The sequence below is a fragment of the Mustela putorius genome, unplaced genomic scaffold (genome assembly GCF_011764305.1).
Source record: "Mustela putorius furo isolate JIRA1106 unplaced genomic scaffold, ASM1176430v1.1 tig00000460_pilon_pilon_pilon, whole genome shotgun sequence".
NCBI lineage: Eukaryota > Metazoa > Chordata > Mammalia > Carnivora > Mustelidae > Mustela > Mustela putorius.
The window spans coordinates 16,611,396-16,628,653 of record NW_025421389.1 but is presented as its reverse complement, the minus strand read 5'-3'; the positions used below and the strand labels follow the sequence as shown (position 1 = coordinate 16,628,653).

At 49.9% G+C, this 17,258-nt stretch overlaps 1 protein-coding gene across 13 annotated transcripts in view; it reads left to right on the top strand.

Annotated features, from left to right (window-relative positions):
- Nucleotides 1-17,258, top strand: part of GRAMD1B (GRAM domain containing 1B) — a 241,909-nt gene that overhangs the window by 163,027 nt on the left and 61,624 nt on the right. Inside the window, exon 1 of one of the 13 annotated variants that reach the window (XM_045080419.1) lies at nucleotides 13,533-16,475. The exons of 11 other annotated variants lie outside the window; for them this stretch is intronic. Coding sequence is in view for 1 of the 2 variants with exons in the window: in XM_045080417.1 (XP_044936352.1) it covers nucleotides 16,548-16,600 (53 nt within the window). In the remaining variant the exon portion in view is untranslated. One more of the 13 variants, XM_045080417.1, reaches the window with a different exon arrangement.

Below are 17,258 nucleotides of genomic sequence, written 5' to 3'. Positions count from 1 at the left end.
AATACCATGTTTCTTTTGGAGCGTCTGTTCCTCTGTCAGTTTTCTTTCTGACCACATCCCTCCCTCTCCAGTCATGCTTCTGACCTTGGCCCCCAAGCCCCACTTTCTTGGGACCAACTCCCCTGGGGAAAAGATTGGGAGAGGCAAATGAGGTCTTGGGTTTCCTCCACATCAGCAGCTCCTGCCGGGTGGATGGAACCTCATTTGGAGCGACAGCTGTCCCCCAGGTGCTCTGCCTTTTTCGGAAGACAGCAGGTGCCCGGAAAACCAGCTGGAAGGGGAGCATGGCCCTGGACCCCGGGGCACCAAAGTGGCCAAATGGCAGCCGCTGGGCAGGCTGAGCTGGCATTTCTGACCTTTGTGGAGAGAGGGCGTCCTTAAAGGGACAGCGAGCTCTTTTCTTTCCTGGTGGCCGACTGCCAGTTCAGATGCCAGGCATTTGAAGAGGCCATTGTTCTGGCAATGGGAGATGGGGGCCCAGGCCGCCCGGTCTTTTTTTTTTTTTTTTTCCTTTTCCCGTTACCAGCCGCGTGTCCCCCTGTGATGTGAAGCCGGTCAGGGGTGGAGGGACGGTGAGCTCTCTTCTGGCTCCCACCCTACCCTCCTCCTTCACTGTCAGAGGCAGTCCTGTCACCGAGGCTAAAGAACAGAACAGCCCTCACACAGCCAGTGGCTCCCCCTCCCCCAGGGCACCCGCCCCAGCAGAGAAGGAATGGTCTCTGCAGGCTGCAGCAGTTGAGGTGCCCCAGTGAGTTGTTTACTTGTCCCAGGTGAGTGGGGTCAAGGGATAGGACCGGTTTTCTCCCAGTGCCTTTTGGAAACCGCCTGGCAGGTGGCACTGCCTTAGGGGTTCATTAGAACTGTGCATTCTAGGTTCCAATTCCAGAACATCTGGGGCCTAGGAACCTGAGTCTCAACAAGCACACCCTAGTTTTGAGAGCCACTCAGTAATTGCCAGGCCTGACTGGCCATCAGAATCATGTGGGGACAGACAGAATCACGCTGTCTGCCCGGGGCGCATGGATTTGAGCAAGGGGGCCTCTCGTTAGTGGTTAAGAGCAGGTTCCCTGGAGCTGGTCCACTGGGTTTGAAGCCTGGCCCCACCAGCTACTATCTCTATGATCTTGGGTAAGTTTCTCAACCTCTCTGTGCCTCAGTTTTCTTACCTGTAAGATGGGGATAATTTCGTACCTGCTGTAGAGGGTGGTTTTGAGAATGAACAGAGTTGCTGTTTATGAAGTTCTCACAATAGACTTCACACATTGGTCGTGCTATATACGTTTTTTTGTGAAATTTGTATTTTTACTTTTTTAAAGAATTATCTATTAGAGAAGGAGACAGAGTGAGTGTGGGAGGGGGAAGGGCAGAGGGAGAGAGAGGTCTACTGAGTGTGAAGCCCAGCACAGAACTTAGTCTCACAACCCTGAGATCACAACCTGAGCCAAAACCAAGAGTGAGACGCTTAACCAACGGGGCCACCCAGGCGCCTCTTTCTCTAATTTTTATGTTTTGGTAAACTGATCACCCAGGTTGGAGATCATGATTGTCAAGCAGCCTTTTAATTAATTAACTAATTTATTTATTTTATTTTTTAAAGATTTCATCCATTCATCTAACAGACAGAGATTACAAGTAGGCAGAGAGGCAGGCAAAGAGAGGGGGAAAGCAGGCTCCTGCTGAGCGGAGAGCCCGATGCGGGGCTCGATCCCAGGACCCTGAGATCATGACCTGAGCCAAAGGCAGAGGCTTTAGCCCACTGAGCCACCCAGGCACCCCTGTCGAGCAGCCTTTTAGAGGCAAGGTGCCCTGGCTAGGCTGGTCAGTGTGTTCCAGTCAGTGACCGGCAACTCTCAGTTGCACGTCACACCGACTTGCTCTGAGAAGGCGGCGCTCGCATGTGCCCCGTCCATCTCTTGGCCTGTTGGCTGAGGAGAGAAATCCCTGCCTGGCTTCCATTCCACCTCTAGGCGAGGTGCAGTTGCTGAGCCCTGGAATGCTGTCAGAGGGAGGCCGGAAGCCACATCTATAAGGCAGACTGACCTCTCCAGCGAGAATCAGAAGGGAAAACAAGCTGCAGGCCAGAAATAGCTAGACATAAATACAAGGTATTATAATAATTACCGTCCACACCCAGCTCAGTCCCCTGACTTAAATTGAACCTTCTGTCCAGCCTTCCTGGCCTCAAGGAAAAGGAACGGACAGAAGCGTCTGCAGTGGCCTGGCGGGGGTAGGGCGGGGTGGCGGTGTGTAACCAGGGGTACACAGGAGGCGTCACCCTCGGGAGCACCCCTGAGCCAAAGTGGGCACTAGGGGTTAGCATGCAAACAAGTTTTTATTATAACTTTTTGGTTTTGCTCAACCACTACTTTTCTGAAAACGATCCTGTTTGACTCGAGGTTTCCACGTTTAGTCCTCGTCTTGGGGCTGCGTTCTCCTCCCGTGCTCTGTCATTTCTCTTTGCAGTCGGGAATCAGACTCATCCAGCTGCTCACAGACATGGCATGTGGTTGAGGAGGTTGGGAGGGAGACACCCCGCCTGGCGGTTGGGGGGGGTAGTACTGAGCTGCTTCTCCCTGCCCCCTACCCCACCCCGGGGTGTGCTGGCAAAATCAGCAAGGCCGGGCAAAGGGCCTGGGGGTGAACGGGGGATTCTGATGCCATACTCCCAGGCTGTGGTATTTTATAGATCCTGATAACAAGGGTTTTTGGTGAGTCAAATACTGGATTATTTAGAAGAAAACAAGTCAGTCCTCCAGGGCATGTCTCGTGGATATTTTCCATCTTCATGACAAATGTCAGCACAAAGGGAACGCGGCAGTGGGCAGACTTTTCCTAGCGTCCACTCACTCCCACTTGGGCATATTTTACGAGATTTCCAGGAAGCCTCACAGGACCACTGCTGTTCTTGGTGGGGGTTTTGGTACCTTCGGTGGTTCAGAAACCCACAGTGACAGCGGAGGGACAGGACCTTGGTGGATCGAGATGCTCTTTTTGTCCACTTCCCCGGGGAGAAGGAGTTGGCTCTCTGCCCTGTTACTTAAGAATATTGATTCATCATTTTGGAGGCTAATGGAAGAGTCCATTGGTTTCTTTTTCTTCTCGTCGGAGAAGCTGCAGGGAATATCCCTGCTTTGGGTGGGAATCTGGGCTGAATGAGATCAAAAGGTCTTTCTGCTTTGAAGATGGGTGGAGTCTGTACACGGGTTTCTGGCCCCAACAGTAGAGGGAAGACCTTGCCTCTCGGTTTGGGGAAGAGGAACATACAGAATAGAAACAGATGTAGATCCCTACGTGGTTTTCAGTGCAAGAATCAGAAGGCCCTGCACTCGTTCACACGCCGGGGCCTCCCTATCATCCAGGACCAGGGCCCCCTGTGCCACAGATGATGTCTCAAGTGGGGAAGTTTTGGACCATCTGGAGATGGGGATGGGAAGCCAGCCTCTTGACTAGGCACCCGCCCTCTGTGAGCCAGCCTCTTACAACGCTGGCCTGCCAAACTCTTACTATTCCCCGATATTTCAGACCCAATTATGCCATCTGATAACCTCCCTTCGAAGAAACAAGAAATAAGCTTCTTTACTCCTTTGGCTTTCTTTCTTTTTTCTTTTTTTCTTAAAGATTTTTAAATTTTATTTTATTTTTTTATTTTTTTAAAAAAGATTTTATTTATTTATTTGACACGCAGAGATCACAAGTAGGCAGAGAGGCAGGCAGAGAGGAAGGGGGAAGCAGGCTCCCCGCTGAGCAGAGAGCCCGTTGCGGGGCTCGATCCTAGGACCCTGGGACCATGACCTGAGCCGAAGGCAGAGGCTTTAACCCACTGAGCCACCCAGGCACCCCTTAAAGATTTTTTTATTGATTCATTTGCAAGAGAGTGAGAATGAGAGCGTGGTAAGAAGCAGACCTCTGCTGAGCAGGGAGCCTGACACAGGTTCCATCCCAGGACCTGTGACCTCAGTTGAAGACAGATGCCTGTCCACCAGAGTTTCCCCACCCCCACCCCCACCCCAGGCACCTCCTCCTTTGGCTTGCTTTCTTCTCTTCTTCTTCTCAAATATTTGATACCCTGCTTACTCTGAGGCAACTGTCCTTTAGTCTAAACATCTAATTAATTACCTTACAGTTTTGTGTAGGGCAGGATTTCCAGATCCACACTGTCTTCCTTATCTTATCTGTACAGTAGCCCTTGTAAAGCTTGGTCCTATTTCTAAGTACGCACCTGCCAGTATGACCTGTGGCAAGTTCGTTACCTCTTTCCCTTGCTTCTGTTGATGAGGCCAAGTTCATTTTAATGCTTCTCACAGGTACATTGCAGTTTTGGTCCATGCCGAGCTTTGGTCTTTGCCCAGTGGTAACTAGACTTTGGCACTCCATCGAGCTTTGTAGAAAGAAGGTCCTTACCAGAAGGTCAGGGGCTTATTCTGCAGTCCCCCTTGCATCAGGCAGGCTCCAGGGTCTAGGGTGTGTGGCTGAATGATCCCCAGGGTGTGGACTCTGAGAAGGGAGTTGGATTTGGGTGAGCTTTGATTCAGCTGGAAGGTGTGGTGTGGCCAGGACGTCCTAGCCTGTGTATGTGGCAAGTCAGTGTCCCCAGCTTGCCAGCCAGCTACTTAATCTCCTTACTCTGATCACTTCTGCCCCTACCTATCCCAGACCCTTTTAGCTTTTGACCTAAAGAGTTAGGCGGTGCCAAAACTCTTCAATGAGGATTGGCTTTGAGTTCAGAAAGAGAGGTACCTTCCAGCTGCCCAGCATAGCCCCTCAGAGAGCATTTGAGCTCTGGCAATTGCAGAGGTTGGAGGAGGAGAAGCAGTTAGTTAAAGGTCATGATGTGGTTAGAAGAGAGAAGGTAGGAAGAGACCAGAGCGCTGGAGCTCGTGGCCTGGGTCGCTGGCACTGTCTGCTGTGGTCAGCGGTACCCTCTCTTCCTGCGTCTGTCTGTCTGTCTCTCTCTCTCTCTGGTCATAGAGCTCATCTTTTTGCTACTTAATAGCATTTGGAGGTGTGGGTGGTAAAGAGCGATCAGGGACTTCAGAGCAGGAAATAACTGGGGGGCAGGGGTCATCTAGACCAAACCCTTCTTGGATAGGCAAACTGCGGCCCATAGAAGGGGTAAGACCCACTCATGGTCATACACCAGTGTCACTAGGTGCCCCATACTGCATGAAGGTGGACACTCTTTTTTTTTTTTTTTTTTTAAAGATTTTATTATTTATTTGACAGAGAGAGATCACAAGTAGGCAGAGAGAGAGGAAGGGAAACAGGCTCCCCACCTAGCAGAGAGCCTGATGCGGGGCTGGATCCCCCTGGGGTCATGACCTGAGCCGAAAGCAGAGGCTTTAACCCACTGAGCCACCCAGGCGCCCCAAGATGGACACTCTTTTAAAGTGCGTCTTGGATTGTGGCATGTCAGTCACCCCTCTATGAGCCTCGTTGTCCTCGTCTAGAGTCAAGTTTTTGTCGGGTCCCTGTCTTCGAGGAGGCCCGTCTTGGGAGCAGTAGCATTAGCAGTCCTGTGGGACCCTTTGAAGAAGGTGATCAATGGGGCTAAGTACCACTCCTGGACACATCTGGGGAAAATGGGTACAGAGAAAAGATATCCGTAGGTATGGACAATCTCTGTCAGGGCTAAGCCCAGCCAGGGTCTACAGCCTCACCATGCAGCGTGGGTACCTCTGCCGACAGCTAGGCGCTGGACAGCACATCCAGAAGGCCATTCATTCTTCTGTGCCACCCTAGGACAAGAGAGGTCATGGAAGTTCTCTCAGTGCCCATGTAAGAGCTCTGATGGTTACTTCCTGGAGAGTCAGCACTGATTTGGGGAGGAGCTGGGTCAGGATATTTGAAGAATGGGTTCTGTGCTGTGCTTTCCACCCGGGTTTTCCGTCTTGCCTGGCCCCATGGCCAGCCCAACTTCTGAGACATATGGACACGTAGGGTGGTTAGGAGGCCACGGCAGCCTCTCTAGCATGCCCCAAAGACCCCCCAACTGGGGACAGCCGTTGCCTGGACTAGGATTTCTCCTTCACTCCACCATCCCCCTACCTCTTCCGCCTGTCACAGAACTCTTTCCATCCTTCTCACCAGCATCCAGGGTTGCACAGGGACCTAACAGCGGGATTGTCCTGATGTGTGCCCCTTTAGCTACCAAAACCACCTGGTTCTCTAGGGCTCATGGAAGAGGGTGGAGGGGATGGTCCTGTGGCCACAGTCTCCAGCCTGTGGCAGGAGGGACTCAAGATCTCTTCTTAAGTACATGTCAACATCTTAACTGGGGCACCAGCAAGCAGGCTTCTCCCGTTTAAGACCTTAATCCAGGATTAAGGAGAGGTCAGTTACCTCTGCGGAGAGGTGATTTGGAGAGGGCTTAGTCTCTCTTAATATCCTGTAGCAGACAGAGGTAGAAGGCCTAGCACAGTTATCTGCCTGTCCCAGGGGTCTAGAATGCTCTGGAAGTCCCAGTCTCTGAGTCTGAGACTTGGCCTTTTCCTTAACACTTTGGCTCCGTGTCCCTCAGTGCTTCCCTATGCGCACACATTCCTTTGGGCTAAGTCGTGTATGTCTTAGGTTGCAAAGAATCATGGAAAAGACGCAGGGGCAGATTGGCCTTGAAGGAGTTTTACCAGAAAGTGCCCGGGAACAAACCTGCAAGTGAGCGAGAGAATCAGGCCCGGGCAGAGGAGGAAGCTAAACTTTGATGAACTTGCAGGAGGCGTTGGCCAGTTCCAGGAGAAGCTCTGGTTCTAGAATGGCCTTGTAGTTATCCCAAATGAAGGCAAAGGGGCAGGTTTTTGTGTCCTCTCACAGAGAGACTGTCCAGTAGGTGTGGTCTGTCTTCACAGAGGGGACATTATCCTTTCGGCGAGGCTGTTCTCTTTGGTAAAGGGCTCCTCCCAAAGAGGAGCTTGGTTGTGACCCGCTAGCTTTTAGTCCAGAGAGCTAGAGAACTGAGTGCCTGGTTCTTGGAGGGGAGCAGCCCACCAAGGTAACCATTACAGGATGTTAACTCACGCAGCCCACGGACTTGCACTTGACCTTACGTCTTCTCTTCCTCACACTCACCCTTTTATAGAACAGGTGTTATCTGCCTTTGAGCGAGAGAGTCACATGCGGAGGGGCTGATTGTAGCTGGTGGCAGTCCAGGACGTGGTGACTCTTCGGGTGGTGGAAAGAACGGTAGACTGAGTGGTTTGTGTTATTATTTAATCCTCTTGCATGTTAACCTGTGTTAGCCCTGGGATGTGGGCCCAGTTAAACTACTTAATTTGCATAATGAAGTAATTAGATTAGTTCTGTGCTCATGTTTTAAAGGTCCCCGGCCCCACGTGTAACCACCTTCCTGGTAGTCCCTTGGTTTAGGGCATTCTTGCTTGAGCAGTTAGAATTGCCCGGAAGGAGGACAGCTTGCCTTTTTCTGTTCAGTGATGTTCTCAGGTTGACCCTGGGGTCACCAGTCCCACCTGTTATCCTCTTCACTTTTTACACTTTGGTGTCTCTGTGCCCTTCTGTGGCTTCTGGGCTCCAGATAGACTCCTGCTGCCGCCTGCTTCCCACAGAGTCATGATCACAGGCTGATTTAACCTCATTTTCCCCAGTCCTATGAAATCAACTCCAGTTGCTTGCCTAGACTTTTCCACATACAATATGTAATGTTCCCTTTTTTCTTTTTTTTTTTTTTTTAAATCTTATTCATTGATTTGGCAGAAATAGAGAGAGCGGGGCACCTGGGTGGCTCAGTGGGTTAAGGCCTCTGCCTTCAGCTCAGGTCATGATCCCAGGGTCCTAGGATTGAGCCCCACATCGGGCTCTCTGCTCAGCGGGGAGCCTGCTTCCTCCTCTCTCTGCCTGCCTTGCCTGCTTGTGATTTGTGTCTGTCAAAGAAATAAATAAAATCTTTTAAAAAAAAAAAAAAAAGAAAGAAAGAAAAAAGAAATAGAGACAGCACAATCAGAGGGAACAACAAGCAGAGGGAGAGGGACAGCAGACTCCCGGCTGAGCAGGGAGCCTGACACGGAGCTCCATCCCAGGACCCCGGAACCATGACCTGAGCCAAAAACAGACGTCCACCCCTCTGAGCCACCCAGGTGCCCCTAAGATGTAATGTTGTGATCTCATGTGGGGATTTGCCCTTTCTCTCTGGAGAGAAACACTTTTAGTGCCTGCCAGCTTCTGTAGATTCTCACCAGGGCCACTGAGCACCTGCTTGAATTCTGGAGAGCTGGGAGAGGGAGAAAGTTTCACCACACTGAAGAACACCACCACACTTACCCAAGCTTGTCCTCTCTTTTAAAAATGAGCAATTTTCAAGACCAGAAGAATAGAGCAGATGTCACTGGGTGGAATTAAAACCCAAGGATCGGAGAAAAGAACATGGGCAGATCTGACCTTCCTAGATTTGCTCCCGTTTCTAGTCCTCGGCGGGTGACATCTTGGGGGTATGGAGTAAACGTGCAGATGTGCTCGTAATCTTTGTGGCTCCATTTCTCTTCTGTGAAATTGGGATAGTAACTGCAGTATAACCCAATGTAACCTTCCTGAAGTGCCTAGAACGAGACCTGGCACGTAGTTCTCAAGGAGTGTTAGTTCTGATTATTATTTGGGAAATCACGAGAAGAGATGAAAAGTGTCTTAGATTAAAAAATGTGACTTCTGGGAAATACAGATTATTAGACTATACTTTCAGAAGTAATTTCTCTATTACATTTCTAGAGAATTAAGGTTACTGTCATACAGACCAGTGGTGGGTTCAACTTGGGCTACACCTTGCAGTCACCTGGAGAGCTCAAAAAACCACGATGCCTGACCATCACCGTCAGTCACTCTGATTTAATTTGTAGTGGCGGAGGGTGACAGGGCACTGGGAATGTGTATAAGCTCTTAGGTGATTCTAAAGGGCAGCCAAGTTGGGGGGCCACCAGCATAGACCCATTGAGCAGATTTATAGTTGATCCTGGGTAAAAATCTAGAGTGGATGTTCAGAAAAAGGTGATACGCAGAGACTAATTATTCTGTTCGTGTAGGATTATGAGGAAATTGGGAAAAGGGGTTTGGCCTAATATGTATTATTACATGTTATATATATGTATATGTGCATATATATAATAAGTACATATTACATATATTACATATTACAAGTACATATTATATATATATAATATGTACGTTAAATATATATGTGTGTGTGTATATATAGCATATATATTATAATATGTTCCCAGTAGGCTAGGGGCTGGGTCTCTGTGTCCTGCTGCCTCGAGACTAGTTGGCTCTTGTAGTAGCTGCCCAGGAGCCGGCGCTGGGTCACCACAGAGTGGAAACAGTGTGAGAGTCAGCTGCGCCCTCACTCCCCTCTCCCCAGCTCTCACTTCAGCTTTTAATCACGTAGACATCACGGCTCCTCATGTGACAGACACAGTATTCATGACATGTCTTGGGTTGCAGCTGGGTCAGAGACAACCAATATACCCTTTCGGACACCCCCCGCCCAGCTTCCAAGGATCAGAGTCTGGGTTGGGGAACTCAGGGCTGGGTGGAAATGGGCAGATTATCAGCTGTCTCACATGAAGCGTTCATACAACATGGGCAATATCCTGAGCATTTAGGTCTGGAAAGAGTTGTTTCATGCGGTCTCCAGAGCACCTCATGACCAGGGTACTCCAACTTCTATGCACTACAGAGGCTCCCTTGAATGACCTTTAATGATGGCCCCTTCTTGTATTTTGATTTCTTTGGATATACGTGGACCTCTCTGGCTAACAATTTAACTCCGTTTTTCTCTTGCAAACGTGAACAACTCCTGTGTGTGTGTGCCCCACTCACGCTTCCTTGGCCCTTTGTCACTCTTTGGCTGCCCCCAGTTGACGGAGGCAGCATTTCAGCATGGCAGGGACGGGCTGGGCATCCCTGGGAGGGCTGGGAGACGGATCCTCACTCCTGTCTGTCGTCTCTGTGACCTGAGGAAACCGTTGTGATTCTGAGGTATCTCACCTTCCTCATCCGTAAAGCAGCATTGACGTGAGGATCGAAGGAAGGGATATGTATGAAATCCAGTATGTCTCTGTCTGGCTCGTAGAATGCTCCGGATGCTTCTGACCATCTTGTTATTACCGTGTGCCTTGAGGGTTGGGGCTGCTGCCGTTGTTCGCTCACTGCTGTGCAGTCCGTGAGTGAGTGTCCAGTCAGGAGACAGAAGCACATCAGTGAGCGGACAGGGAGGATTTAATGTTAAGAATCACTAACAAGGGGCACCTGGATGGCTCAGTGGTTTAAGCCTCTGCCTTCAGCTCAGGTCATGATCTCTTGGTCCTGGGATTGAGCCCCACATCGGGCTTTCTGCTCAGTGGGGAGCCTGCTCCCCCCCACCCACCGCTTGCTGCTCTGCCTACTTCTGATTTCTCGCTCTGTCAAATAAATAAATAAATAAAATATTTGGGGGGGGGGGAAAAAGAACCACTAACAAGTAACAAGTAGCAGAGGGCTCTATAAAATCTTTGGGGGGGGGAAAAAAAAGAACCACTAACAAGTAACAAGTAGCAGAGGGCTCTAAAGCATATGGGAATAACATGTAGGGACCAGCCTCCATCTTTAGATTAGGGCAGAGCTTCCAGCAGAGGAACACGGGGTGGTCGCCACCCAAGGCCCAGATCCAGAGTTCTTTGGAGAGGGTGTGGTTCTGGCCCCGTGTGTGGCCCAGAAGCTTCCCGAGGTGCTGCAGGCGGGGGTGGGTAAGCTGGAAATTCTCCCTGGGAGGGTGGGGGGCAGTGAGACTTCTTAGGGGGCTGGTGGAAGTCGACAGGGTACAGCTCCAGCATTGTGAGACAAGGCAGAGAAGGCTGGATTTGGACCTGAGCAGACATAAGTGGATCACTGGCCTGAGCAGGAACAGTGGGACTTTACCTTGCAGTGTCATTTCAAGGATTAAATACAAAATTATGATTGTGACTGGTCATGGTTAAATACAGGAACTTTCTGAAGTGCCTTTATGTCATAGGTATTTATTTATGAAAGTAGCATGGTACAGTGAGGATGTAGATTTTATTTTATTTATTTTTATTTTATAAAGATTTTAGTTATTTGACTTAGAGAGAGAGTGCAAGCTCAAGCAGGGGGACCAGCAGAGGCAGAGGGAGAAGCAGACTCCCTCCCATGACCCAGGGATCATGACCTGAGCTGAAGGCAGACGCCTAACCAACTGAACCACCCAGATACCCCAAAAGGTAGATTTTAGAAGTACTTGTGTGCCCCTGGGTAAGGATTGGCTTCTATGCTTAGTTTTCTCACCAGATTAAAGAAAAATTTTATAAGGAAATAAAATATGGGGCTAACACATGGTTGAGTCTCAGTAAATACTAGATCTCTGTTCCTTTTCTTTCCTTGACTTGCCAGACACTTCAGGAATCTCCTAGATGTTTATGCTGCATAAAAGCACCTGTGTTTTGGATGATAATAGTAATACAGTCAGGTTTACTTTAAAAAAAAAAAAGACTTTATGTATTTATCTGACAGAGAGAGAGACTGCAAGTAGGCAGAGAGGCAGGCAGAGAGAGAGGAGGAAACAGGCTCCCTGCTGAGCAGAGAGCCCGATTCGGGGCTCGATCCCAGGACCCTGGGATCATGACCTGAGCTGAAGGCAGAAAGAGGCTTAACCCACTGAAGCCACCTGGCACCCCGTCAGGTTCACTTTTGCCTATCACTCAAGAAATTCAGATGTAGTTAAAATGTTTGGAAGGATGTAGTATGTAAAAAAAGCTTTTTGCTTTCTCGTTGGGCTGGGAATAGGATTCAAAGCTATAATAAGACCTTATCCTTTGTCCCCCATTCTTGTACCCAGCAGTTACTAAATACTTGAGGCGAGAAAGATGCTCTGTGGACACCAACCTTCTTTCTATAGAATGTGATCAGACAGGAGTGGGTTGAGTGGGACTGGAGTGGATTTGCAGGTGTACCTTAACTTCTTCTTCTCCCCTAAGTCCTCCAGGGCGCTCTTTAGAAAGTGCTTTTGATACTGCACAGGACTCAAAAAACCTCTTTTCCTTTCAAAAATAGAAACCAATGTCAGTTTTCCATATCTCTAAGGGAAAGGTTTAATTCAGAAAAAGATACCTACTTTTACCTCCATTTCCTAAATTCATTTACAGAAAAGCAGTTTGGGAATTTAGGTGACAAATAGCTCAGCTGTGAAAAGGTCGGTGTTGAGTTGGGGCCGGGGATGGGGGGCAGGGAGGGGTGGGCAGTGGGACCAAGGGGAGGGGCGGGTACATTGAATCTGCAGAAATGTAGTTTGCTCCGTTAGGGTCACAGGTCTTGGATCTCCTAGACTCAGGAGCCTGGGCAGAGTTTGTGCGGGGACTTCCAGGGAGTCTGAGGGAGCAGTGCAAATCTGTTAAACACGGTTAGCACTGGAAGGCCCCTGGCCTCCTGATGACGTCAGTAGCACCTTCGTTCTTCACGGGTGATGCAGTGGTTAAAAGTGGGACTTGGGGAAGGCAGGGAAGGCAGCCAGGGTTTTGGATACGCGTTCTGCTCCTTATAAATTAAATACTACTGGAAAGTTAGCCAGCCCCCTACCTCTTAGTTAACCCATCAGAAAAAATGGGGATGATAAGCCCCTGTTTTATAACATTGTGGGCAGGAATTAAAGAGGTCATTCACATTAGTAGCAAGTTGCATCGCACATAGAAGATACTGTTTCTGTTTTTTTATCAGGATCATTTTGGTTTTAAGTAGCTCAAGTGAGGAGCTGCTACTGCTTCTTTTTTTGTTGTTGTTGTTGTTGTTGAAGATTTTACTTATTTATTCGACACAGAGAGAGAGTACAAGCAGGGAGAGGGAGAAACAGGTTCCTCGCTGACCGCAGAGGCTGATGTGGGGCTTGAACCCAAGACTCTGGAATCATGACCTGAGCTGAAGGCAAACGCTTAAGCAACTGAGCCACCCAGGCGCCCCAAGTAAGGAGCTTCTAATCGTTAAAGAAAGGCTTACGATTTAAGAGCAGACATGGTCCAGATTCTCTGATTTGCCTGCTCTGTGACTTCCCTATTATTTAATGAGGTCCAACTGGGGAGGGGGCTGGCAGAGAAGATTTCGTGATGGGGGTGGTGAGGGTGGGAAATAACGTGTATATACACATGCAGCTTAAGGAACTGAGATATTTCTTTTTTCTTTTTCTTTTTTCTTTTTTTTAAAGATTTTTTATTTATTTGACAGACAGAGATCACAAGTAGGCAGAGAGACGGGCAGAGAGAGAGGAGGAAATAGGCTGTCTGCCGAGCAGAGAGCCTGATGTGGGGCTCGATCCCAGGACCCTGGGATCATGACCTGAACCGAAGGCAGAGGCTTTAACCCACTGAGCCACCCAGGCGCCCCTTCTTCTTCTTCTTCTTTTTTAAAAGATTTTATTTATTTATTCATTTATTTGACTGAGAGAGAGACAGAGAACACCGAGCATGGGAGAGCAGAGAGAGAAGGAGAAGTAGACTCTCTACTAAGCAGAGAGCCTGACATGGAGCTTGATCTTAGGACGCAGGGATCCTGACCTGAGCTGAAGGCAAACTCATAACCAGCCGAGCCACCCTGGTGCCCCAGACACTGAGATTTTTCTTAGGTCCAGACTTAGGTGAAGGTTTCAGAAGTAGGTCTTTCACTGTTTGTTTTAATAGCTATTGTTTCTAACCAATATTGGTGATAATATTTTTATTTATCAGACTGGTGTTGTGTTAGATACAGTGAATGTATTCACCTCACTTAATCCTCCTACAGTCAGGAAGATTCTGTTGCTTTTTGACTCAAGACGAGGAAGCCTGAAGCTTAGTGACACCGACTTTCCAAAGGTCACAGAATCAGTCACTGAGAAGAGAAGCCCCATGTGAAGCCAGGATCATCCCACCTGTTAGCCTGCCCTTTTAACCACATTGATTAATCTCAACCTTGAAGCTCCTAACACAATAGAGGGACGTAGAAGTGTTTCAGAAGAAAGATGAATTTGTGCATTTTGTATTCCAAGTAGGAAAGCCCCCCAAAAGTGAGTCCAATTTGTCCAAAGTCACGTAGTAGGTGAGTGGGGGAACCAAGACGAGAGCACTGGCTGGTTGACTCCACCAACCCCTTTGTCTTTGTCTTAATAGAGGACGGGACAATCAGTACAAGGACATTTACTGAACACCTGGGCTGTACCCAGTACTCCTACGTGTTGGAAGGACATGAAAGAAGTAGCCTAGAATCTTCTTAGAGAAAGCCAACAGAGCGAACAACAGAACCTTCAGTTTGGTTCCAGATTGTGTATGGTTGTTTATAATGGCAGGGGTGGGGGAGGTACTAGCTTTTCTTGGGTGCTTTTCCATGCATTTGTTTTATTGCATTGTTGTCCCCCCCCACCCCCTCTGTACAAGAGGAAAGAGAAACTGTTGGCTTTTTCAGATGAAGAAGCCGAGTCTGAGATGGGGGTACGTGAACTTACACAGGGTCACAAAGCCAGAAAGCAGCAAAACTTAGCTTTGCGTGCCAGTTCAACACCAAAGTGCAGGCTCTTTCTGTGGAGTAACAAAGAGGGGAAGGAGTGGGGCAGTCCAGAGGGAGGAAGGTATTTCAGAAGAAGTAGGATGTGAGCCAGGCAGGTAGGGGTGGGTGGAGTTGGCAGAGCACGTGTCCCAGGACATCTCCAGCACACCATTCTTTGGAGCTGAACTTCCTTTAGGTTCATGGTCAGTGAAGTCCGGACACTCAACCTCTGTGCTTCCTGGATACCACGAGGCTGTTCTTTTATCAACAAGCTGCAGACAGAAACAATCCTGGAAAGACCTTTAATGCTGAGCCTATAAGGCTTGGCAATCCCAGAGTGAGATGTTTTGCCAACAGATGCCTGAGAAGTATTAGCTCCCAGAGTGGGTCTGGTGACCAGGACAAAGGTGACATCAATGGATTATAATTAGTATTCACCTTCAGCTCATTATCCTGTGCAGACAGACAAGACTTTGTCCTTCAGGAACATCCTAAGGGTGAGAATGCATAAACCAACCCTTTGTTCCTCAAAGTGTGGCCCTTGGAATGGCAACATGGGCATCCCGTGGGGGGGTCTCGGAGAAAGACCAACCGTTGGGCCCTCCCTGAGACCTCCCACTTCAGAACCTGTGGTTTAACAAGATCCTAGGGGGACTAAAGTTGGTGAAACACTGAGCTGACCATCATCATTCTTTTTGTTGTTTGTTTGGGCTCACGGTCGGGCTTCCCCTGCTACTCCCATCAGAGGACAGCAGTGATAACTGCAGAGGCTCATGGGCATGCCTGGGGCATTGGCTAGTTGATTTTCGTGAGGTTTCCAGCCCAGTGGTCTGGATTCCCAGCTCAGCCTTTCTTGCTGTGGGAACCTCTACTTTCCAGGGCTGCTCAGCATCCTTATGTTAGATGTGGTCGTAGTGAGGCCTGTATAGAAGAGTGTTGTAGAAATCAGATGAGTTTGATTTGAGGGGGAAAGTGCTTTTTGAGCCATGGATGACTTTCACAATATTCACTGATACCCTTGTTGAAGAGACTGCCTCTGTTCTGAAAAAACACTTGCTAGGGGCTGTTTCAGTAGCCCTGAAATCACTGCATTTCGGTGAATGGACAGGAGGAAGAAACCTTCTTAAGGCACAGCTGAGGACTTTGAAGACTCAGAGGAGCCTCCTTTGTCGCGAGGGCGTTATTTTCCGTGGCTGCAAGCATCAGCCCTCCATCATGGAATTCTGGGAGAGGCTACCCTGAAGAGGTCCTCAGCCATTTTCTCGCATGGATTGTGGCCTCCAGCACTGCCTTCCTCCCCTCCTCTGTTCCCAGGGCTCAGTCTGGGAGCACAGCTGTCATCCTTTGAGAGAGGCAAGGCTCTGTTTTGAGCCAGGCGCCTGTGTTTTGACTGAGCGTCCCCTCCTTGATACAGGTTGACCTAATAGGCAACACCTGGGAAATAATTGGTGGCGGCCAAGGGCGCAGAATCTCCTGGAGCATCCTCTTGTGTTCTGTCGGATGGGGAGGATGAAGAGGAAATCATGCTCGCCCCCCCCCAGGCGGCTCTGTCCTCCAGCCCGGCATGAATAATGGAGAGCTGGCAAGCTGACTGCACCAGAGAGTTCCGTTATGTAAAGTGGCAGGCGGCAGGGTGTGTGTGTGTGTGTGTGTGTGTGCTTGCGCGCGCACGCTCGCGCGCACAGGGGTGCGTGGCTGAGTGTACGCGCACGCGTGCAGGGACCGGAGAACAGCTGTCTGAGAGAGAGAGAGAGAGAGAGAGAGAGAAAGGGAGCCAGGGCGAGGGAGAGGGGGACTTCTGTAGGCTGCGCGACCACACCAAGTAACAGCCGCCGGGGGAGGGGCAGGAACTAAGGGGGGTCATGCTGACAGTTCCAGAGCCGTGCGAAACAGCAGAGCAAGGCAGCTCCCAGAGCTCATGAGCGCCCCGCCCCCACTCCCTTCCCCGCTAGAACCAGGGCTGTGGGGTGGGCATGGAGGTGAGTGCCCTCCGCCGTCCTCAGGGCCCCCGCTCCCCGCCCCTGCCCCCCCACTGCCCAATGCATGAATGAATGAGTTCCTCCGCACTGCACTGCACTCTACTACCGTTCCTAATGGCTTCCAGGTTAGTGCTCACTGACGCTTGTGTGTGTGTATGTGTCAGTCTATCTTTGTCTCCTCTGGGCATTTTTTTTTTTTTTGGAGGGGTGACTCTCCCCCCACCTCTGGTTGGGGGTGGGGTGGTCTGGTCGAGGCCCTGGGGGCTTGTAAGGAGGAGGACCTGTCTGTCTGGCCGTGTGCTTTTTCCAGCTGGCGCAGGCTGCTCAGAGCTGCTGAGAACACAAACCTTCCACGACAGTAAAATCCGGAGTCCATGTTGTTTGCCTCTGTTCTGTGTTGGGGGATCCGAAAGCAGCCGGTGTGACATCATGCTGCAGAGATGTTCTTTCCCTCCCTGGCTTTTTTCTTTTCGACCCCCTTCCTGCCCTGCTTCATAGTAGCCCTGCTTCCGCAGACCTTCGGAGCACTGAAGGGTGGGCCCTGGTCGGCTGGAGGGCGGGGGTGGGCTGGACACAGGGGTCCCCTTGGCCAGCAGGACTTATTCAGGGTCCCATGACTTGGAGAACAGAGGCCAGTGAACTGAATTAGCGGTGCGTCATGGAGACCTGGCCTGAGCCTCGGGGGGAGGTGTGGACTGGCCATGTGCTCCTGTTCCCCACCCACCAACTTAGCTCCGCGGTGCCCCTGGTGGGGGCTCGGTGACCAGAGCAGTGGTTAGCAAG